Consider the following 24,952-nt stretch of genomic DNA (forward strand, 5'->3'; position numbering starts at 1 on the left):
TGATAAACATGAAAAGGCACACTGGTAAGAAGAAGTAATTATGGGTGGAAATTTCTGATGCAATGCAGCTCAAGAGTGCACCTATTGTGGGTTAGCAAAACAGGAGGACTTTTCCAGTGAGCTCACTTGCCCACTGCAGCTTTTCCTGAATGGCATCTGCCAAGAAATAGGAAGGTAGTCCTTCTGCCAATGATAATTGCAGGTAATAAGCAGAGTGGTCTGTTTAAAATTGATATTTTCTTATCAAGTGATCATAATATTAGATCTTAATTATGATTGAAAGGCTACAGTAGTGAAAATAATCACTTCTCAAAAGGAAAAGGACACTTGATCTCCAATCTTGTGGATTTTGGATGCTGGACCTGCTAATGTCATCAAATTAAACCATGGAATAATGGCTATCCTGGGCTCTCCCTGAAAATTAGGAACCAGGTTTTCACTAAACATCCTGTCTGTTTCTCTGGCCTCCACTATACTCATGAACTTTTCTTCTTTCTTTCTCCTTCTCACCTCTGATCAATTGTGACAACTCAATGAGCAGTTTGTCTTCACTATGATGATCTAGGACATCCCTCTCAGGTGTTCATGTGCCAAAGGCCTCACTTCAGACCTTGTGTAAGGTGTAGTGAAGTGAGAAAATTCCTGTGAGGTTTGTTCTCTGCTGCCATTGTTGCTCCACTTGTTGTAAAGAGAAGTTCTTGGTCCCTGTTCACAGAATAATTCATTATTCCTCGTTGCTCCCATTTCTTTGTGCATGCACAGCGAGGAACAAAGTTATTGGTTTGGAGAATGAGAGGTATTTAGTTCTGAAAATGTATCTGTTTGGAAGAATGCTTCTTTTCTTAGTGGAATGTACAAAGGCACGGAGGGAGGGAGGGAAGGAGAGCAAGGGAAAGTATAGGAGAGATGGAGAAAATAACAGAGAATGAGAAAGAGGGAGAATAACAGAGAATGAGAAGGAACTAGAACATGACAGGGTTGATAGTATAAGCCTTTCATCCCAAGTCTCAGCAAGATCAGAGCTTGGTCTATATGTAGGGGGTTCCATGGCAAAAAGGATTTTTCAGTGAGACACGGCAAACAAACAAACAAACAAACAAAAAACCAGAAAAATGAGACAGACATGTTATTCCTGAAAAGGTCTGAAATTTGATACAAGGACTGAATTTCTAAGTCCTCATGCTCATTTGTAAAGTTGGGATAAAATGTCTTCTTGCTCTGATGACTCCACATAATGAAACATGTCATTAGAGCTTCAGAAACGATGATGAATAATCTCTGATCCCGTAATACCACTGCTGTGTGGATATTATTCCTCTATACAGAATGAAGTTTCAGAGTGAAATTCTCAACCCCCAATTAATTGCACACACACTGTTCAATTTGTGTTTAAATTACTTCACATCATGACATAATTTTCTGACTGCTTTCACCCCCTCCTAACCACACACAGTTAGTGTGTGGCCACCTTTTCCAAAAGTGCTATGTTTTCAAGAGATCAGAAATTGTCTTTCCTATTTTCCAACTTTTTAGAATCCACTAAGCAAAGAACACAGAATCAATCTCCCCAAAAGAAAATTCTCCAAACTTGACAAGTTATAAATCATGATTCTGAACAAACATGGTTCTGAGACTTAAGATGAAATTTGGTTTAGCTGTTTAATACTTTACACCTCCACACTGACATCAAGAGAGAAGAGAATAACAAAGAAGGCCTCTATGAAATTTCCTAAATTCCTTAGGAAATTTTGTTATATCAGTTTAAATATAAGAAAGTTACATAGTATGAGTAGGAAGGAAACCACAGAGTCCACCACTGCCAAAGGAGTCAGAATTAAGGCAGTTTTGGCTTCTGTGTTATATCACAGTATTCATTTGTAGATGGAAAACAAATTACTTCTCTTGTTATGGAAGCTTGGTCTCTCCTTCATTCAGTTTGCTGATTCAGTCATGGTCCCCAGCACCAACACTGAGGGATATTTATTCATGTACTTCGAGAAATTATACTCACTTGTTCCTAAGACAAAAAATTGACACATCTAAATACAGTTAATTAAATACCATGCAAGGATGATGGATTTGACTTTATAGGCAATGGCATCAGCAGCATTGTCTTTGGTGACCACTAGAAATAAAGCATGGGATAAAGTGAAATTTCATATCACAGTCTATCAGAGTTCACAGATGGCTCCTAGATCCAAAGGGTGCATGTTCATCTATATTAGGGTTTTACCTTCATAACCTGGAAGAAAACCAAAGATATTGGCAATGGCTTATATTGTTTGGGGTGTGTCCCGAACCTTGAAAGCTAAGAGACGTTTCCCATACTTTGTGGAGGACTGCATTGTGTTAGTTTAGTGCAAAGTCGTGATAATAGGAATGATAGAGCTAACATATGTAGGATCTTCTGGGTGAAATCCCAAAGAAGTTTCCCTTAACTATTGTAGATCACTGTGAGTTTTACATGTCTATGAAAGTCTAAATGTGCAGACATTTTGCATATTTGCTCCCAAAATCTCTGGTAGCTACTGATGATGCAGCACTTGGAGAGATTTAGTGATAAAAGGGTTTTCCCCCATTCTAAACTGAGTGTGCATTCAGATGCTATGACTTGCAAATCTACCCTAGTTATGAAAGTCTTTATAGCTCTCCCTAGATTAAGGGCTTTAAGCAACACTGTGAAAGTGCTTAACCATGGGAGCTCTTACTCTTTGATACCAGGACACTGTCTGGTTTCTCCATATACTAAATAGCAAGTGAGAATGGCCTGTGTGGTCTTCAATAAGTGGTTCCAAATGCTTTCAAGTGTTGACAGATGAGAGAAACAGTAATAACAATAACCAAGCTGAATTTCACAAGCTATTTGCTGCTGGAAGTAAACATTCAAGTGAAAGCTACCGTTTATCTTGGCTTGATGTTTCCTGCAACAAAGGTGTATAATCTGTCAAATGTCACTAAGATTAGATCTTTTGCCTGACCTTCTTCAGTGTGATCAATAAGTGAAAAGGGTACTGTATCATGATGGAGAAAATAACACCTCTGATCTCGATGGACACAGTGATATCAGATTATTCAATATGTGATTTTCTCATATGTACCTCTAATATTTCCTTCCTTCATGTTTGCTAGTCCTGGTCTTTCCCTAAATAAGTTTGCTCTCTTGTTTGACTTTGTAAGTAGGTGTGTGTGTGTGTGTGTGTGTGTGTTCGTTTAAAAAGCCAGTTTGTTCTGCCCCAATATTCTTAGATATGTAGCCTTCCAAACAAGTAAGGTAATTTAGCAGGTGCGTCACTCTTAGAAATAAAAACTGAGCTGGGCATGGTGGCACATGCCTTTAATCCCAGCACTCAGGGGGCAGAGTCAGAAGGATTTCTGAGATCGAGGCCAGCCTGGTCTACAAAGTGAGTTCCAGGACAGCCAGGGCTATACAGAGAACCCCTGGCTCGAAAAACCCAAAAAAAAAAAAAAAAAAAAAAAAAAAAAAAAAAAAAAAAAAACCCAAAAACCAAAAACTAAAACAAAAACAAAAAAGCAAAATGCAAACAAACAAAATTAAACTAATAGTACAGTGATATTTCACATTATACTTGTCAGAATAGTGAAGGTTAAGAAAAAGGAAAATAACATATCCTGCAGAAGATGTATAAAATGTGAACCCTCATTCATTTTTTTTTTTTTTGTGGGGAAGGGAACTAGGCAATCAGTATGGAAATAGGTGTCAGGAATTTTGAAAACCTAAAAGAAAATTTAACCAGAATAACCACTCCTTGGCATATACCAAAGGATTCATCATTCTACTCTTCAAATACTTGCTGATGTTCACTGTCATTCCATTCACAATAACTAGGAAGGAAAACCACCTAAAATTATTTCATCTCCTGACTGGATTAAGAATGTGGTGAATCCAAACAATGGAATAATTCTTATTTGTAAAGAGACAATTAACCTTTAACATCATCACCACATTAGGTGTTGCTCCTATAGATTAGGCACAGTAAAAATCACCCACACTCCACCACACTGGCTATTATCCAAAGAGAAACAATGGATCAAGTTCACCAAACTGACACTCAAATATTCCATTGTTTGTCTTCCTTTTATAAAGTGTATGGGTGCACATTTCTCAGCACACAGTTGGGAGAAAGTCCAGAGCCTCTTCCAAGATGCTTGTGGTCCTGCTCACAGCAGCCTTGCTAGTCCTGAGCTCAGCTCAGAGGGCAGAGGAAGGTACCAAGGATTATGGAGTGGGATCTCAAGACATTCAAGTAAAAAAGGGGATATAGCAAGGGAGAAATGACAGACATGTGTGAGAAGAAAACAGGATTATAGGATTTCTGTGAGACAGGTTGGAATAGTTATGTCTTTAGCATATAACATGGTCCTTTTACTTAATATTCTTTATGAAATCAATAACATTCTTGAAGAGAAGAATATGATGACCCTTTTTGTGTTTATGAAAGTGCTCTGCACAGTGTAATGAAACATGAAAAAAAGGACAGATTTCAGAGAATATTGTCATAGAGCAAATATTTGTAGCAACAAGTTTTGCTGCATAGTGATTTCTAGAAACATACAAACAAACCAGGATTGATTAAAGTATAGAAATATAGAATTAATTTAACTCTGTAGATACTGAAATATAATCATTAGAGCCAACTCTATATGTTTTACTCAGCGCACCTCCAGTATGTTAAGCAGATCATGTAACATTGTAAGATGGATACTCAGGGATTTGTCTACTGAGTGTATTAAGGGATATTGAAGAAAAAAATGAGTAAGACATATTTTCTAGCTGAATTCAGTGTAATTTCTAATAAGGAATAATTTGATAATAGCTATTCTGGGGGAATTAAAAATTTAAAAGATCTTTGTATTTTGTTCTGGAGTATAAGAACACAAGGTATTTGCCCAGTCTCTTAAATACCTGTACATTTATAGGAGCATCTCAGACAGTAACTGTTGAGCTTAGTTGTGATTATTTGTCTCTGGAAGTCACTTTTTGTCAGACATCTCTAAACTCTCAAAGATTGTGGTCTAAAGTTTCTCTTTATTCTATTCCTTATTTCTAGATTTGAACAATGATAGTACATCTGGTGTCCAACCAATACCCAGTAAGCACAATCTATCTTCCTTTCATGCTGCTTGACTGTCAGTGTTTCACTGTGTTGTCACATCATATCTTTGTCTCATAGATGAGTAAATATAATTTCTCTATGCTTATAAATAAATGTTTCCCAACCTGATGATGGAGACGTTATTGAGGTCAGCCAACTGAATGAAGTTGAGACAGAGCTTCCATAACTGGAGAAGAGATTAATTTGCTTTCCACCCCAAATCACCACTGTGAAATGAGAGTAGAAACTAAAGTGACTTAATACTGATGTTTCTGGTTGTGAGAGAATTCATCATTTCATTTTGCATTTGTGTTAGTGTATACATTAATAGATATTCATGAACAAGATGGAGAAATTGTGGATTTTCTCTGTTTTCTCTTTGCTTCCCAATTGCTATGTAATTGATTAAAGGAATAGCAAATTTTCACCAGGTATTTAGTATATTTGCTGGACATCATTATTGTTGCTTGTTTTCTGTATTAAAATATATAGGTATTGAACTGCTTTCATTTCAGAGATGGCAAAGTCTAATTAAAATTCTTTGAACATTCAAAATTTTATACTGTGCCGTGAAGTACACTTTCCAACCATCCTGATGTTAATGTACTTTCCTTATTATTATTCTTTTGACATTGGAAATGCCTAATATGGTAAATAAGTCTCCAAATCTTTTTGATTGCCAGGTGTAGGGTACAATACTCAAACCAGGGTTATGAATACAAAAAACTCTGTATTTTTGGAATGTGGAATTAGAAAGCCAAGATGCAGATATCTGGGAGAAGAAGTTAGCATTTGGCAGACATGTTCGGAGGGAAAGGACTTTGTGATCAGGTTAGGGAAAAAAAAATAAGGAATATCTTTGATCAAAGTGCTCACATCTTCTGGCCCTTTCTATGCAGGCCCTGCAGAGAAAACCCAGGACTCAGAGTTAGGTCCTTCTGCTGCTGCTGCAAATATAGGGAATATCCAAGAATCATCACCATTAGTAAAAGTGGATCCTTCGTCCAACTCTGGGAATGAACAGCAAGTAGAACCGGAGGAATCACAACAGGCAGAGAGTCAAGAGCATTGTGACTCCACTGGAAAACAAGAGAAAAATCAACCTAGAAAAAGAAATGTAGTGGAGGTTAAAAATCTTTCTTCATCTCCTGAAAACTCACAAGGTTCACCCCAACAAATACAGTCAAAGCAGAAACCTTTGATTGAGGGAGGATCTGGTCAAGAGAGAGTACCTCCTCCTCATCCTCTTAAATTGCTCCGACCACGAGTAGTTAATCATGATGTATCTTTTTGGAGAGGGCCCCGGAGAAATTAGGTAAGATGACTGAGTCAAATTTAATAAATAGAAAGACCTTGCTTCAGTATTTGTCACATCATAGTTTAAAAATATGCTAACTGGCAAAATATGTGCATGGCATCTGCCTCGGCCTCATTTCAAATCTTAGCATTCAGACAGTACAAAGTCATACATCTTTGATGGTCTAAGCGAATATTGCACAATATCTACAATGTACTTGTGCCCCTGAGTAACATAGCTCCACAGCTCCTTTATGCTCCATTGCTCTTTTAATTTTATGTATTTCATTAATTTATTTGATAACAATGATTACCCTTTGAGTTGACTTCATTTATAGAACTACAGAATTCATCTTTCTTTGGTCTTATGTCCTCTGAATTCACCTCCACTGACCTCTCAACTTAAGCATGGACGATCTGCCCCCCACACACAGGGATGTTTTGATCCATTGTCTCTACGTGATATATTGTTCAGGTTGTTAATATGTTTTTCTAAATTTGTGTATGCCCAAATTCATCAGAATCTACATTTCTAGGAATATACATGGCAGAATATCATAGTTATATATTATAGAAAGTTCTCATTTTTGTCCTTGAAAGCCAATAATTTTAATCCATTGGCAATTCCTTAGAAAAGTTAGTACGCATATTATGTAAATATTGTATAAAATTGAGGCTTACATGAATTATTTTCTATTTAGAACGTTAGTTTATTCATTTCCAAAGACACCTTTCTTAGAAAATTAAATGCTTCATAATGTCTGTGGATCTCCCCGCTGCATGATTTTCTTGGATATATTTTGCTGTTTGTGTACTCAGAATTCAATGTTGTGGTCTGTCATGATGTGTTTGTGGCTTCTTCTGTTATTTAAGTTAGTTTCCTTTCCGTTTTTAAATCAGCCAGGGCAACCAGCATTAAAATATTTGGAAATATATCCTGAAGCTTTTTATACTAGAAGTAATATGAACATTCTATGATACTCATTCACATTAATTTTGTAAGAAATAGCTCACTTCCATTTTCTTTTCTGTCCCTGACAAGGGTAAACCTGAGAAAATGGGGAAGTAATGAGGTGTAGGAGATGGAGAAAGAAGAGGGTCTTGGCTCCCATCACTCTCAATTCTGGGGTACAAATAGCACTTAAGGAACTTTTAGTATGCCTTAATGTTTCAATAACTTTTCTCCTTCCTTTTCTGTTTCAGAGAGTACCCGATAAAAATATATCCTTCAGATGTAAAGGTCATCAAATCAGGGTTGATTGTCTATACTATTCCAATAAAATTTTCAGCATCAATTTCAGTGTTGTTTTTGTTTCTTAGTAAGGGGGGGAAAGAATTTGAGAGCTGTGGCTACAAGAAAACAACACCTGCAAAACACACCAGGAACACTTACAACTATTTCCATCATCTTTTTTCCCACAGCACAGATAGCAAATGAAAATACTTTATGCCCTCGTAACCACATAATCCTTCCTTGGGTTCTGCAATACCAATTCATATTGTAATATGTAATTTTCAGCTTTCTTGTTCATTTTTCTTCCAGTATAAAGGAAACTTGGGAGATGTATTGAGAGAGTTGAAAACCGGAGTTTTCAACACATTAAAATTACATATTTTGTCTGTCAGGTTCGTACTTTTCTGGTCCCATGTTTTATTTTCTTTTACAGATTTGGGGATCTAAAATATGTGTTTCCACTTTCTTTTCTTTTATCTTTTTTCTTTCTTCCCTAGAAAAGACAGTTATTTTATTTCATGTTACTTTTTCTTTGGTATTTTCTTTATTTATATTTCAAGTATTTTCCCCTTTTCAGATTTCCCCTTTGGAAACCCTCTAACCCATACCCCATCTCCCTTGTTCCACCTGGTCATATATCTGGTTTCTTTTTGGAGGCAGTCAGAGTTATGAGTTTTCCTCTTAACACTGCTTTAATTGTGTCCCATAAGTTTGGGTATGCTAGACATTAATTTTCATTATATTCAAAAGAGTCTTTAATTTCTGTCTTTATTCCTTGACCCAGTTACCACTGAGTAGAGGACTGTTCAGCTTCCATGTGTATATGGGCTTTCTGTTTTCCCTGTTGTTATTGAAGACCAGCTTTAACCCCTAGTAATCTGTTAGGAGGCATGGGATTATTTCAATCTTATTTCTGTTGAGGTCCGTTTTGTGACCAATTATATGGTCAGTTTTGGAGAAGATACCATAAGATCATGAGAAGAAGGTATATTCTTTTGATTTAGAATGAAATGTTCTATAGATATCTGTTAAATCCATTTGGTCCTTAACTTCTATTAGTTTCACGGTTTCTCTGTTTAGCTTGTGTTTCCATGATGTCTCCACTGATTAGAGTGGGTATTGAACTTCTCCACTATTATTGTGTGAGGTGCGATGTGTGCTTTGAGCTTTAGTAAAGTTTCCTTATGAATGTTGGTGCCATTGCGTTTGAAGCATAGATATTCAGAATTGAGAGTTCTTGGTCCATTTTTCATTTGATGAGTATGAAGTGTCTGTCCTTATCTTTTTTGATGACTTTTCATTGAAATTAGATATTATCCAATATTAGAATGGGAACTCCAGCTTGTTTCTTGGGATCATTTTCTTGGAAAATTGTTTTCCAGCCCTTTATTCTGAGGAAATATTTATCTTTGACAGTGAGTTGCATTTCCTGTATGCAACAAAGTCCTGGTTCCTGCCATGTATCCAGTCTGTTAGTCTATTTCATTTTATTGAGTCCATTGATGTTAAGAGATATTAAGGAATAGTGATTGTTTCTTCGTTGCCACAGACTGGACTCAGTTGGTTCTTCCCACCCATGGGAAGTTAGGGTCTCTGTATTCAGGTAGGCAAGAATTCGGCAGATGACAAACAAATATGAACACAGAGAGAGTGTTGTATATGAATGTAATTTCTCAAAGTGAGCATCAGACTTATATATCACAGAAGAAAGCAAAGAAGTTAGGTGACACATCAGCCAAAGTACTTTGAAATAATCTGATGCAAAATGACCTTTACAACAAAACAGATGAATGCACACATAAAAGCTAACAGGAAGCAATTGGGATAAAAATCAGTGTTAACAACTGGGATCAAAAGCAGCCCCACCTCAGGTCAGCTTATTCTTAGGAGCCACAGGCAAGGGTTGCATGCCCTTGCAATAGTTCCAAATCTAGTTTATTGTATAGTAGCCCACCTTCCCCCTAGGCCATTGTAAATTCCTTTGTATGGGAGTGATTCTGCTATTGTTCTAAGAATACTATGTACACTAGTCCTGAAATTATTAGCTCAATTCTAGTACATTGTGATGCCTGATTTCTTTCACTGTCTATCAACACTGGAGGTAATTTTATCGGGATGATTTACATTCTTACAAAGATCAAAACCCAAGTTTGGCTCAACAATTTCATATGATATTGGAACACTAGTGGAGGCTTATCTAACTTAGCTGTATGTCAAAATCAATCCTTAGAGACACTTATAATAAAACAATATTGAAGGAAATCACACAGGTACATTCACCAACTAAAGCAAGGACAGATTTGGAGCATTCATTTTATAGGATACCATGGTTGCATGAGACTAAGTTTCCATGAACATTTAGCCCTAGGACTGTGTCCAAGCTATTGAGTGAGTCACACAGTCAATACTGAAGTGGGTGTGGCACTTCCTGTTGTTTTTTATGTTATTTTTATATTTGCGCAGTTATCTTCTTTTGGGTTTATTGAAAGTTGATTATTGCTTTTTCTAGGGTGTAGTTTCCCTTCTTGTGTGGCTATCTTCTATATGTTATCCTTTGTGGGGCTGGATTTGTGGCAAAATATTGTGTAAATTTGGTTTTGACTAGTAATATTTTGGTTTCTCCATGTATTGTAATTGAGAGTTCTGCTAGGTGTAGAAATCTGGGCTGGCATTTTTGTTTACTTAGGGTTTGTATGAGATCTGCCCTGGACCTTCTGGCTTTCATAGTCACTGATGAGAAGTATAGTATAATTCTGATAGGTCTGCCTTTATATGTTACTTGACCTTTTCCCCTTATGGCTCTTAATATTCTATCTTTGTTTTGTGCATTTGGTGTTTTGACTATTAAGTGATGGGAGGAATTTCTCTTCCGGTCCATTCTATTTGGAGTTCTGTAGGCTTCCTGTATGTTCATTGGCATCTATTTCTTTAGGTTAGGAAAGTTTTCTTTTATAATTTTGTTCAAGATAGTTTACTGGCCCTTTAAGTTGGGAATCTTTACTCTCTTTTATACCTATTATCCTTAGGTTTGGTCTCCTCATTGTGTCCTTGATTTTCTGCATGTTTTGGGTGAGGAACTTTTTGTATTTTAAATTTTCTTTGCCTGTTTTGTCAATGTTTTCTATGGTATCTTCTGCCCCTGAGATTCTCTCTTTTATCTTTTTTATTCTGTTGGTGATGCTCACATCTATGAGTCCTGATCTCTTTCCTAGGTTTTTTGCCCACAATGTTTTCTCCCTTTGAGATTTCATTATTGTTTGTACTTCCCTTCTTAAATCCTGGATGGTTTTGTTCATTTCCTTCACCTGTTTGGTTATATTTTCCTTTAATTCTTTCAGGGATATTTGTGTTTCCTCTTTAAGGCCTTCTACCTGTTTTCCTGTGTTCTCTTGTATTTCTTTAAGAAAGTTATTTATGTTCTTCTTAAAGTCCACTATCATCATCGTGAGATGTGATTTTAAATCATTCTTGCTTTTCTGGTGTGTTGGGGTAATCAGGGTTCACTGTGGTTGGAGAAATGTGTTCTGATGATATCATGTGACCTTGGTTTCTGTTGCTTATGTACTTGCCCTTGCCTTTCACCATCCAGTTATCTCTGGTATTGACTGGCCATTCTGTCTCTGACTGTGGCTTGTCCCTCCTGCAAGTCTCTGTGTCTGTACTCCTGGGAGATCACTTCTCTCCTGAAGGAATATAAGTGTAGAGCTCATGTCCAAAAAGAGGTCTCTGGTACAGACAGAAACCAGAAGGATCCTGTCCCCAGCTGATCCTTGGTTCCTGTGTCCTGTTTGCTCTGGGAGGGTCTCTCTTGAGCCAGGAATTTGAAAAGATATGGTGGTCTTACCTGAGCTCACCGGCTTATCTGCACTCTTGGGAGACCAGATCTCTCCTGGTCTATTTGATTAGGTAGCTCTGTTGCACATGATAAGCTCAGAGAGCAGATGGAAACCTGAAATGCACCAGTCCAGGGATGCTCATTGGTTCCAGTGTCTTAACAGTTCTGGGCAGGTTCTTCTGAGCAGCAGTGGTGGGTTGTTTTTTTTGTTTGTTTGTTTGTTTTGTTTTGTTTGTTTTGTTTTGTTTTTAGGTATTTTCCTCATTTACATTTCCAATGCTATCCCAAAAGTCCCCCATACCCCCCCCCACTCCTCCACCCACCCACTCCCACTTCTTGGCCCTGGTGTTCCCCTGTACTGAGGCATAAAAATTTTGCATGACCAATGGGCCTCTCTTTCCACTGATGACCGACTAGGCCATCTTCTGCTAAATATGCAGCTAGAGATACCAGCTGTGGCGGGCGGGGGCAGGTACTGGTTAGTTCATATTGTAGTTCCACCTATAGGGTTGCAGATCCCTTTAGCTCCTTAGGTACTTTCTCTAGCTCCTTCATTGGGGGCCCTGTGATCCATCCAATAGCTGACTGTGAGCATCCACTTCTGTGTTTGCCAGGCACTGGCATAGCCTCACAAGAACAACTATATCAGGGTCCTTTCAGCAAAATCTTGATAGTGTATGCAATGGTGTCAGTGTTTGGAGGCTGATTATGGGATGGATCCCTGGGTGTGGCAGTCTCTAGATGGTCCATCCTTTTGTCTCAGCTCCAAATGTTGTCTCTGTAAATCCTTCCATGTGTGTTTTGTTCCCAATTCTAAGAAGGGGCAAAAGGTCCACACTTTGGTCTTCATTTTTCTTGAGCTTCATGTGTTTCACAAATTGTATCTTGTATCTTGGGTATTCTAAGTTTCTGGGCTAATATCCACATGAGCCATGGAGAATCTTTCAAGAGACTATATAAAAACTTGATATATTTCTATTTTTTAACAAATTTCATTAAGATGACTATTGATATCAAAAACTGCTAGATGATCAAAATTTCCAATTTTGCTTGCTAAATGCTCATTGAAAACATTCATTTTTCCTTATTATCTTCTTGTTATATCTGGAAGTATACTTCTGTTTCTAACAGGTATTATTTCTCTAAAAATACAGAAAGCACTTTTCAGTAACATTTTAATTAATTTAATTCTGTTTGTAAAAGAGAGATATAATGATCTCTAGTAAAGAAATAGACCTCTTAGCAGTAAGCATAGCAGCCTCTGCCTTCTCCACTGTGCTGAGTTTGCTCACTCTGCTTTGTCATAAGCGAAGTGAGGCTTTGCATGTCTCGTCTCTTTGTTAAATCAGGATGTATAATTCCACAGAAGTTCACCACATCACAGCAAACAGGATGTGCAGAATGTGAGATAACTGTTCTGTGACAAAGGATTTGACCTCAGATAAAAACTCAGCATCTTTGAAAATTGGGTGACATCTCACCACAGTTCATACTCTTGTTCTGACAACTGCACCTTCAAGTGTTTCTATCCATTTTGAAGATATTCCAGCCATCTTCTCAGTTTTCTCAAGGTAAATGTTCAGACAAGGATGGTCTACTGACTTCAGGAATTGTAATGAGTATACACTAAAACCCAAGAAGCTTTCCTAAACAAGAAGAAGTCAAGTCCTTAGGAGAGCCTGAGAATAATTTCTTGTCCAAAATTCACTTTAACTGACAGCTCTTCTCCATCCCTGGGAATGCCTCCACTTTCCAGTTCAAAGAATTTACTTTATCATTGTTCTTCCAAAAGAATGTTTAAGGACTTCTATTTGCTTAGAAGTGTTTTCCTGTAATTCTTTAAGGGATTTTTGTGCTTCCTCTTTAAGGCCTTCTACCTCTTTAGCTGTGTTCTCCTTTGTTTCTTTAAGTGAGTTATTAATTTCCTTTTAAAATCCTGTACCAGCATCATGAGATATGATTTTAAATCCTAATCTTGCTTTTCAGGTGTGTTGCAGTATCGACTCCTTCCTGAGGTGTGAGTGCTGGGTTCTGATGATGGTGAGTGGTCTTGGTTTCTGTTAGTAAGACTCTTCCGTTTGCCTTTTGCCATCTGGTAATCTCTGGTGTTAGTTGTTATAGATGTTTCTGTCTGGAGCTTGTTTCTCCTATGATTATGTTAGCCTCTGTCAGCATTTCTGGGAGTCTAACTCTCTCCTGAGTCTCAGTGGTCAGATTACTCTCTGCAGGCAAGCTCTCTGAAAGGGGGAATATTCCAGAACCTATGTTGCTTCTGCAGTCTTTGCACTCTCCTGTGCAGACTTGTCTCTGAGGGACCTGGGATACAAGATGGCTCTCTCACCTGTTCAGGTGGTCAGAGCTCTCCCTGGAGGCCACCTCTCCTCTGGCAGGGAAAGTGTACAGATGTCTGGAGCTCATCTTTGCCTCCTGCTTGAAGATGAAGGCTCCCTGTATTTCCTTCTTCAAGTCCTCCCTCATCATCATGAGAAGTGACTTTAGATCCATGTCTTGCTTTTCTGGTGTGATGGTGTATCCAGGACTTGCTATGGTGGGAGAGTTTGGTTCTGATGATGCCAAGTAACCTTGTTTTCTGTTGCTTCTATTCTTAAGCTTGCCTCCTGCCATCTACTTATCTCAAGGGCTTGCTGCCCTCAATGTATCTGATTGGAGTCTGCCCTTCCTATAATCCCAGTTGCTTCAGGACTCCTCAGAGTCCAGCTTTTTCTGTGATACTTTGATTTTGGCTCTTGTGAACCTGAGATTCTCGGTGTGTCATAGTTCTTGGCAGTCAAGCTTCCTCTGAGATCCTGAAATCCTGGTGTGACCAAGCTCCTGTTATCCTGGGATCCTGTTATCCTAAGATCATAGGTGTGTTGTGTTACAGTGCCTGTAGGTGGTGTCTCCTTTGAGGACCGTGAAGCTGTCTGGTCTGTTTGAAACCAAGGTAAACCAGTACCAATCAGAAGGAACCTGAGCCTCTGGTCAGTCAGGGATCCTGTGTCCTTGGTTCTGCTGTCACAGGCCCATCACAATTGGTTTGGAACAGATGTTGTGTTCCACTGATCCTAAGATCATGTGGAAAGTCCTCTGGAACTGTAGGGGTGTCTGCCTATTTGCTCCCAAGGTGACCCAGAGCTGGTGCTGACCAGAAGAAACTTGTGTCCCTGGTCAGGCAGGTTTTCTGCTTCCCTGCTGCTAGCTCAGGGCCCTTGTGGACAGATTGGAATCGATGTTGTGTTCCACTCACCAGTGATCCTAAGATCATGTGGCAAGTCCTGTGGGAATCGTGGGGGTATCCGCTGATTCAGCCCAATGTGACCCAGATCTGGCGCAAACTGGAAGGGAAAATTATTTTTTAATAAAATTATGTATTTAATAAACAATGATTTCAAGTATATATTCCTTTCCCTCTCTTCCCTCTGCAAATTCTTCTGTGTAGAAGCAGTGGGAGCCACACAAAAAAAGAAATTGGCCTAAGAACACAAAAGCACCAGTCCTCACCACAGCAAGGAGAAAAACTATGAAAGCAGAGACCAAATCTCCTAGGATATTATTCATTCCAATTCCACTTGGCCCAGGATCTGGCCCTTGCCTTGTGAATTCCTGAGAAGAAACACCTAGGGATTCATAGTGAAGAGAAACTGCTCAATGAGTTATCAGAATTTATCAGAGGTAGGAGAAGAATAGCAAAAATAAATCATTAAGTAGAAATGTTGAGGCCAGGGGCACAGGCAGAGCATTTTAGTGAAAATTATTTTCATGCATATGAGCTTCTCAGAAGATAGAATACAGTTCTTAGTCAAAGATCCCATGTGGGAGGGAATCTGAAGATGTGTGTTTTGACCAAAGGAACATGGAAAATCTTCAGGTAAGGAAAAAAGTAGAGCGAAGGACTAAAGGAGCAATACAGGCTGACTTGTTCATGTAATTTGGATGACCTTGGATGTGGCAGTACTGAAGAAATCATCGCAATCTATTGTTTCAAGAGACCATGCAAGCCTGCCAAGTGTCACTAAGCCCAAGTCCTTTCTAGTTTTTTTCCGCTCTCCAGAATGAGTGAAGTATTTAATGTATCATGAAATAGAAATATGAACTATGAACTCATTAGAGGTAAATAATAACAATATGCTCTAGAGAAAAACTGACAGAGAAAAGTGGGACAGGATGATTAGGGTTGAGGCAGTGAGTACCATGCAGATGGCACTGTATGAACTAGGGATATGGAATTGCTGTGTCATTTGACTGCTAAATGCATTTCAAACATGGCTCCATGATGATATTCATTTGTACTTTTTATCTCCATACTCTTTTCCTTATTAGTTTCCTATGGCTCCAAAACAAAACAAAACAACCAGAATAAAAAAAAGAAACAAACAAACAAACAAACAAACAAAAAAGTGAATAAAGAAAACCACAGAATCACACAGATTAGATAAATAAGATGCAGAGGTTATTTTTCTGCCCAAAGAGTGCAGGCATGAATGTCAGGATTAATTTGTCAGAAAGTTCTGATTCTTCAGAGGCCTCACTGCTGAGAGTCCAGAGTGCTGTTTCTCTCTGCTATCCTCTATGCCTGTGCTCCCTAATTTGTTTTCAGGTGTCTGTATCTTAAACGGACCATTCAGAATAGGTTACAACTCCCTTAATGTCTTGAATGTTAGTATTTATCCAAAACTCTTATACAAATGTAATAAACGTTTGGGTATGATACAGATCATTTCATTTTTTCATCTTGTCTTTATTAATCTCAATTATTTTTAGACTGTTATAAACTCATTTTAGTGCTATTTAAAGCTATTCATAACAAATATGGGCCCTTTGCAAGTAGATTTGATAATTACCTTCAAAATATGTCCCAGAGGAGATCACTAGTTCACTCTGTACTTCCTGTCCTTTTACAGAAAGAAATTTTCTCACCCTCAGGAGGTTTGGTCTCATTCCATCCTTCAATTACTTCTCTTATATCTTCCCCTCACAAGAGCCAGAGTGGGCTTTTGTGAGCAAATTTAAACAAAGTCTGGATCTTGCTAAAAGCAAGAATCAAATTGTACCTGATGCGAGTTGCAAACTTCAGCCTTTAGCTCTGCAAAGAACCACCTGTACTTCAGTTTGGAAGAGTTTTGTGCTTCAAATATATTAAAAATATAGATTCTACTCTATATGTCAAACCATTACTCCCATGTATGTTTGGAAACTGAAGCGAGGTTTACTAGTGGAGAACACCTCAACCTTTTCTGGCAGTGAGTGGATTGGACTAGGTCCTGTTGTTCCAGGAAGCATTTTTGTTTAAGTGTATTGACTAAGTATTTTGTAAATGTCAGTAACAATGAAATCTTTCTCTCAGAATGTGACTGCGATCTTAGTTCTTGGGATTCATAATAGCCATAGATAAAGTTCAAAGTCACTTTTGGATACATAGTGACCAGCCTGGAACATGTAAGATCTTGTCCCAGGTACACAAGTAAGCAAGAAAGCAAGAAATGATAAAAAATTAACAGGAAACATTAATTAATACAATTAATAGTGAAAGGCAGCATTACATTAGTACGGCATTACATTAGGTTCAAGGAAGAATTAGGTACTGAGAGACTGATATCTCAGCATGGAGAGAAGTGTTGGGTATGAAAATCCAACCCCATACTTAGAGCTATTGGCAGCTCTTAAATTCTTAGAAAAGAAGTAATCATTTTCTCTAAGAGTATAGCTCCTGAAAAGTTACCATTTAGCATTGGAAAGCTACAGATCTGTTTACATTTCTACAGCACAAAATGGACTTGACATTGTTCCCCCCTTCTCTCTCTCTCTCTCTCTCTCTCTCTCTCTCTCTCTCTCTCCCTCTCTCTCTCTCTCTTCCTCTCTCTCTCTATCTAATTTCCATCTCTCCTTCAAACACACACATATGCAAGCATAAGAAATGGAAGATTATTAGTAGAAAGATTGGAGAATGATAGATTCAGAAATGGATATGAGAAATGTACAATGGTATATTGTGTACATATCACAGGAAAAGTCTATTATTTTGTGTGATTAAAAATTTCTAAGTAAAAAACATCAAAAAAAGAATAAAATTATGCTATTTTCAGGATTATGTTTAGAAATGGGTTTTACCACGTTAAGCTGAATAATTTTTCCCTACACCAATTTACATGCAGGAGGGGTTATTTAGTTTTTTTTTTAAAGAGCCCATAAACTTATAAAAATATTATAATTGGCTGTATAGTATGGAATAGATCAGAGGGAAAAGGGGGTAGTTTGGTCAAAGAAGAACCTTCGTTGTATGAATGTATAGACTTCTCAAATAAAAATAAAATGCAAAAATAACTACAATAAATATTTTAAAATTAAAACAGATCAAATGTTAATGATTTATAATATTAAAGTGATATCTTCTTATTCTTTATCTCTATCTTCCTCCATATGTCCTTTGCTTCTCAACAGTTTTGTCTTCTGATTTCTCTGTGTCCATTGAGATCAGAGGTGATATTTTTCTACAGTGATTCATTATCATCTCCACTCATTACTGGCACTGAAAATGGTCATGAAAGTGATCTCAGCTGAGTGACATATGGTAGAGGCTACCTATGTGTTGCAAGGCACATAGCCAAGATGAAGGCTGGCCTCCACCTGGACTTCAGGTTCCAGGGAAGCAAAGTATGAGAAACCCAACCTGTGTCTTCCCTCCGTGGAGCACATAGAGATCAGGAATGCACACTACTCAGCCATGGACCCAACAACCCAGTTCAGGTCAAGGTAACTAAGGCATAAATCTATGCCCAAGAGGCAACTGGGTCTCTGAGGCTCCGAGTATCCCTGCTGAGAGAAAAAAGTGAGGGCTGCAGAGCTCCAGTCTGAGGCTTGCAAAGGAATATAAAGTCTCCAACCCCATCTTGCTTATGACTTTCCTGGATTGGGCAATGCACAACGGATCTAGCCTAACCAAACACAGCAGGACTCAGGGGCTTGAGACTGTTGGCAGGCATGATACCCAGATGGCAGTCTATGATTCTTCATAGACTGTACTGCATGATGAATTTGTGCCTCCTAGAATATAATATAAACAGAGTGAGATCCTCTGAAGATAGATACAACCAATTAAATATGACAGCCTAAATATAAAATAACAGAATTTGTCTTTAAAGATAGTATAGAGGTTTTCTGCTTAATAATCTTTAAGAATGACCATAATAATTTAAATATTAAGTACACACCCCACATAAGTTTATGGTACTATGTAGTTTTTTTGCTTAATAATCCTTAAGAATGTCTGTAATAATTTAAAAATTAAATATATGTCAATCATAAGCTTATATAAAGAAAGAGGGGAATAATATGTCTATTTATCCATGTGAGGTATGTTTATGACTTGAAAGTGACAGATACTGCTTTTTTGTTGTTGTTGCCATGAGTCATTTTGCCATGAGAAAGAAATATTCTGTTCATCAATGCAAAGATCTAGGGTTATGGTTGGAACAGGGTTTTTGCTTTTGTCTTTCAAAAAGAGGAAAAGCATTTATATAAGGGATTCAGAGATTGCTGGACAAGAGAAACATATATAAATAATAGTATTAAGGTTATTAACTATATTGTGTGTTTGTTTTCAGCTTAGTAATACAAATACAAATGTCTTTTCTCAGACGAGAATAATAAGCCACATATCATAGAGGCAATGTATTATTATTTTAAATTAAAAAGACAAGTGATTAATGCAAATTGATGTCTAAATGTGATATTCCATCATATTATCCTTCTGGATACACTGACAGAGAATGGTCTAATTTAAAGTGACAGGGATTGAGGACTGTATCATTTTACTCTGATTAGCCAACCAATCTCCAGCAGGCAGGTATGGGGCTCCCAGTGGAGAAGTGATAATGTTTCATCCTAGAACATAATACACAATCCATTCTGTGGCCTCTAAACAGATCCTAATATGCTTGAAAACATGTTCATGTACTAAGAAGTTAAGGAGATTAATAAAGTTGAATACTAGGAAGGATATTGAATTAAGAGAGGAAAAAATAGTGGAATCTACATGAAAGATTAATCTCCAAAAAAAAGAGAGAAACAGAAAAAAATTAAAATAAAGATTTTCAAGGGCACATAGATTCTAAAACTCATGCATTTGATCCTAATATTTGGGAGACGAAGAAGGGGACAGAGAGGTTCTTCTTTGGAATTTCAAAGCCAGCATTATCTACAGAACAAATCTAGTATGTCCTACAAAGATCAACTCTGTCTGAGAGATAGAGAAAGAGAGGGGGGGGGAGAGAGAAAGAGAGAGAAACTCCATACAGTCTTATTTTGATTTATCAACCTGAATGAATATATTTACTAGTTCAATTGTAATGGTAGTGCCCACCCTCTTGGAAAGAGGTCAAAATGAAGTAGACCTCTGTAGAAATAAGACTACTAGATTTTATAAATGTATAGTTATGAAGCCTATAATCTACTGGATAAAAAGAACATCATGTTGGGAGAAAGGCTTTGAGTTTGTGTAGTAGGAAAGAACAGAGTTTGGATTCCTTTCAAAGTAACATGGAGCAAATTTGATAAATGGAGACCCCTGAGAGCTTAGTTAGAGAAAAGAAGGGGAGAAACAAAAGGCTAAAAATAGATGACGTAGTTATTGATCCCTAAAATTTAGAACACCTTTAAACCTGAGACTTAAAAATATCACTAGCTTCTCGAAAAACCAAAAAAAAAAAAAAAAAAAGGTAAATAATCTTGTTAGTTATAGGATTCTCAGAACATATTATTACATACTATTTATTTATATGTCATTCACTGAGATTTCTATAACAGTTTGGTTATACAACCAAAACTCACTTTACATAAAGACATTATCATCTGCTTAAACAACAGGCAGAGCATCATTTCTAACTGACATGTCCACATTGCTCATTGTCTACATTATCTACATACAGAAATATATTACCTATGAAAGCTTTGTGCCAACACATAGCTAGGCAAGTTTAAATAGAGCTTGCTGGAAAAAAAAAGTGCTTTTAAGAAGTCCAAGCTGAGTAGAAAGAGAATCAGTTGGGCCTTACAATCAAGTACATCTAAAAGACATTTCCTAGTTGGTGGTAGGCTAATAGAGACATTGGGAGGGGCAGAGCTAAAGGGGCTTTGGCTGACTTGTTGCCTTATCACATGGACTCAAGACAACGTCTCAGAGTTATAGCAGGAGATAGAGAACTTGGTTGAGAAGTGGAAGACAAAACAGTCTTCATTGGTGAACAAAGAGATAGGGGGCAGTCAAAAGACAGCTCTAGGTTTTAGCTAAACAGAGAAGAGAGAATGAGAGAAGACAAGAAAAAAATCCAAAGCAGGGAAGCATCTGACCAGTTATGAAATATTCAAATTTATCTTTAAACTTTAAAAATTAGAGAGATGGTTTTGCCAATCCACAGTCAAAAGCTATGACCCAGAATTGCCTCTGCCTGAAGGAATTGCAGGGATAAAAATGTAGAAGAGCATAAGGGAAAGTAGGTACAGCAAGAGGCCCAAATTGGGATCCAGCTTAAGGGAGGGCCAAGGTTCTGACACTGTTAATGATGTTGTGGTGGTTTAGCAGACAGGAACATAGCTGCCCTCTGAGAGGCCCAAGAAGTAGCTTTGGGAAAAAGCTGGAAGAACGTGAGGAGGAGGGAAGGCCCATGAGAAGACCAATAGTCTCAAGTGACCTGGAAATTTGAGATCTCTCATACACTGAGCCACCAATGAAGCACATACACTATCTGATATGAGGCCTCTGACACATCTACAGCAGAGGACTGGTGAGTTTGGCCTCAGTGAGAGAAGATGCAGCTACTCCTTGAGAGTCTTGAAACCCCAAGGAGTGGTGAGGCCTGGTGGTATGAGGGTGGGGAGGCAGGGACATTCTTTTTGAGATGAGATTGGGTTGGGAAGAAGGTATGGGATGGAAAGGATTCAGGATCAGAGCTGGAAGGGAATGAAGTCTGGACTCTGAAAAGATTTGAAGAATGAAAATAAATAAATTAATTAATTAAAAAAAGACTGGGGCTAGTTTGAGGCTTGATGGAGCTCAACCAAGGCTTAGAGAGTGCTAGGAAGCAAGCACAAGAGTGTGAGCTAGTGCAAAAGAGTATACACAACCTCAAATTTCATGAAAGCTGTGTCATTTTTCAGGTGAAAATGTAGTCTGTGTATTCCTTATATGCCGTCCATATATCCCTACTTCCAGTTGAGAACCCTGATCTTGTGTCAAGGCTGGACGTTGCATTTAGACACAGGAATTTCTCTCTTCTTCAGAGATACCGTTGTTGTCTTGTTTTAATAAAGAGTATGGGCCTGCATGTCTCAGCACACATTTAGGAGAAAGTCAAGAGCCTCCTCCAAGATGCTTGTGGTCCTGCTCACAGCAGCCTTGCAGGCCCGGAGCTCAGCTCAGAGCACAGATGAAGGTATCAAGGAATACAGATTGGGATCTGGAGACATTCAAGGAAAAGAGGGAAGAAAGCAGGGGACAAATGAGAGACATCATTAGAAAAAACAGGACCATAGAAATTTTGTGAGAAAGGTTGGAATAGTTATGTTTTAGCATGTAACATCATCATTTTACTTAATGTTTCTATTGAAATCCATAAAATTCTTGAAGAGAGAAATATGATGGCTCATTTTGTGTTTAGGAAAGTGCTCTGTACAATGTAAAGAAACACCAAAAAAGGACAGATCAGAGTATATTATCATAGAGCAAATATTAGTAGCATCCAGCTTTGCTGCATAGTGGTTGTCAGAAACATGATACAGATAGACACACCAGGATTAATTCAAAGTATAGAAATATAAAATAAATTTAATTTTATAGATGCTGACATATAATCATCAGAGCCAACTCCATATATTTTACTCAGCCCACCTCTAGAATGTTAAGCAGATCATGTAACATTTTAAGGTGGGTTCTCACGGATTTTTCTCCTGACTGTACTAAATGACATTGAAGAAACAAAGAAGTGAGACATATTTTCAAGCTGAATTATGCAACATAATTTCAAAAACGCAGTGTAGTTTCAAATAGGGAGTAGTTTGATAATAGTTATTCTGGGAGAATTTAAAAGATCTTTGTGTTTTGTTCTTGAGGACAAGAACACAAGCAATTCCAACATGCTCTTACATACCTGTACATTTATAGAAGCATCTCAGAGAGTAACTGTTGAGCTTAGTTGTGTTTAAAAGTTTGACTCTGGAAGTCACCTTTTTTTGTCAGATCTCTATAAACTCTAAAAGATTGTGGCCTGAAGTTTCTCTATATTCTATTCTTTATTTCTATATGTGAACAATGCTGATACATCTGATGTCCAACCAGAACCAGGTAAACCCCAATCTATCTTCCTTTCTTGATGCTTAACTGTGTTTCAGTGTATTATCTCATCATATATTTGTCATATAGATGAATAAATATTAATTTCTCTATGCATATAAATAAATATTTCCTAACCTGATGGTGGAGACGTTATTGACATCAGCCAACTGAATGAAGGTAAGACAAAGCTACTATAACTGCCGGAGAGCTTTGTTTGCTTCCCATCACAAATCACCACTGTGAAATGAGGCAGAAAACAAATGTGACTTATTACTGATATTTTTCTTGTTGTGAGAGAATTCATCAGTTCATTTTTCCATGGTGTGACTGTATATATTAATAGACCTTCAAGAAGAAGACGGAGAAATACTTGGTTTTCTCTTTGCTTCCCTGGTACCTGTTTGTTGTATTTGATGATAGGAAAAGAAAATTGCCTCCAGGAATTTTGTATATTTTTTAGATATCCTAATTGTTGGTCATTTTCAGTATTAAAGTATATATGTATTGAACAGCTTATTTACATTTCATTCCAGAGATAATACAGTCCAATTAAAACCCTCTGCACATTCAGAAAAATTATATCATACCCTAAGTACAATTTGCAATCCTCCTAATGTTAATGCATTTTTTATTTCCATTAATACTCTTTTGATTTTGGAAATACCTAATGTAATAAGTAAGTGTCCAAAACTTGTTTGCCAGGATAGGGACAGATACTTGAACTAGGATTACAAATACAAAATCTCTGTATCTTTGGTATGCAGAATTAGAAAGCCATGATGAGAATGTCTGGGAGAGGAAGTCACCACTTGGCAGACAGGTTCTGAGAGAAAGGGATGTGTGGTCAAGTCAGGGAAAGAAGACAGGAGGAAAGTCTTCTATCACTGTGCTCACATCTTCTGGCCCTTTCTATCCAGACCCTGTGCAGCAAACCCAGGACTCAGAGTCAGGTCCTTCTGCTGCTGATGCAAGTACAGGGATTGTCAAGGAGGGTGAATCAGCACCATTATCAAATGAAGACCATTCTGCCAACTCTGGGAATGAATGGCAACTAGAACAGCAGGAGTCACAACAGGCAGAGAGTCAAGAGCATTATGAATCTGCTGGGGGAAAAAAGAGGGAGATCAACCTGGAGAAGGAAATGTAGAAGGTGATAAAAATCAACATCCCTCTTCCCCTGAAAATCCACAATGGTCACAACAACAAATACATTCAAAACAGAAATCTTCTGCTAGTATTGAGGAAGGACCTGGTCATTACAGAGCTGGTAGGAAGGAGAAAGAAGTACTCTTGACAGTCAAATAGGAAGACCAGGAGAATGGTTACCTTCAAAAGCTTTATGAGGGTGTTGGGGAAATTAGGTAAGTTGAATGAGTCAAATTTAATAAATATAAAGACCCTGCCTCAGTATTTGTCAAATCATAGTGTAAAAATTTGCTAAGTGGTTGCATATGGTCATGGAATCTGCCTCAGCCTCATTTCAAACATTAGCATTCAGACAGTAAAAAGTGATACATTTTTGATGGTCTAAGCTGATCTTGCAAAAGATCTCCAATGTACTTGGGCCCCTGAGGAACATAGCTCCACAGCTCCTTTATGCTCCATTGCTCCTTTATTTTTTTTACTAATTTATTGGTAACAATGATTACCCTTTGAGTTGACTTCATTTATAGACGTACAGAATCAATCATTCTTTGGTCTTATGTGCTCTGAATTCACCTCCAATGACCTCTCAACTTCAGTGTTGACAATCTACCCCACTCACTCAGAGATGTTTAGATCCATTATCACTAAATGATACCTTATAGACACCTCTAAGGTTGTTCAGATTTTTTTAAATGTTCTTCTAAATTTCTTATGGCCAAGTTGGTTAGAATCTACATTCCAAGGAGTACAAATGGCTGAATATCACAGTTATATATTATAGTAAGTTCTTATTTTTGTCCTTGAAAGCCCGTAACTTTATGCCATTAGCAATATCCTTAGAAATGTTTGTTTGTGTATGTGTGCAAATATTATATATGATTGAGGTTTACATGAATGATTTTCTATGCAGAACTTTAGGTTATTCATTTCCAAATCCACATTTCTTCATTGATTCTTAAAGTCTTAAAGTCTGTGAATCTCCACACTGCATGCTTTGTTTG

At 37.6% G+C, this 24,952-nt stretch overlaps 1 protein-coding gene and 1 pseudogene across 1 annotated transcript; both read left to right on the forward strand.

Annotated features, from left to right (window-relative positions):
• The first annotated feature begins 4,128 nt into the window (after window positions 1–4,128).
• 5530400C23Rik (RIKEN cDNA 5530400C23 gene) lies at window positions 4,129–7,703 on the forward strand. Its single transcript, NM_027784.1, has 4 exons — window positions 4,129–4,227; window positions 5,070–5,111; window positions 6,014–6,429; window positions 7,614–7,703. Exons 1-3 carry the CDS (start codon window positions 4,164–4,166, stop codon window positions 6,427–6,429), a joined length of 522 nt encoding a protein of 173 aa, NP_082060.1. The 5' UTR covers window positions 4,129–4,163; the 3' UTR covers window positions 7,614–7,703.
• Gm34149 (predicted gene, 34149) lies at window positions 21,844–24,111 on the forward strand (annotated as a pseudogene).

This window comes from Mus musculus, chromosome 6 (genome assembly GCF_000001635.26).
Source record: "Mus musculus strain C57BL/6J chromosome 6, GRCm38.p6 C57BL/6J".
Lineage (NCBI taxonomy): Eukaryota > Metazoa > Chordata > Mammalia > Rodentia > Muridae > Mus > Mus musculus.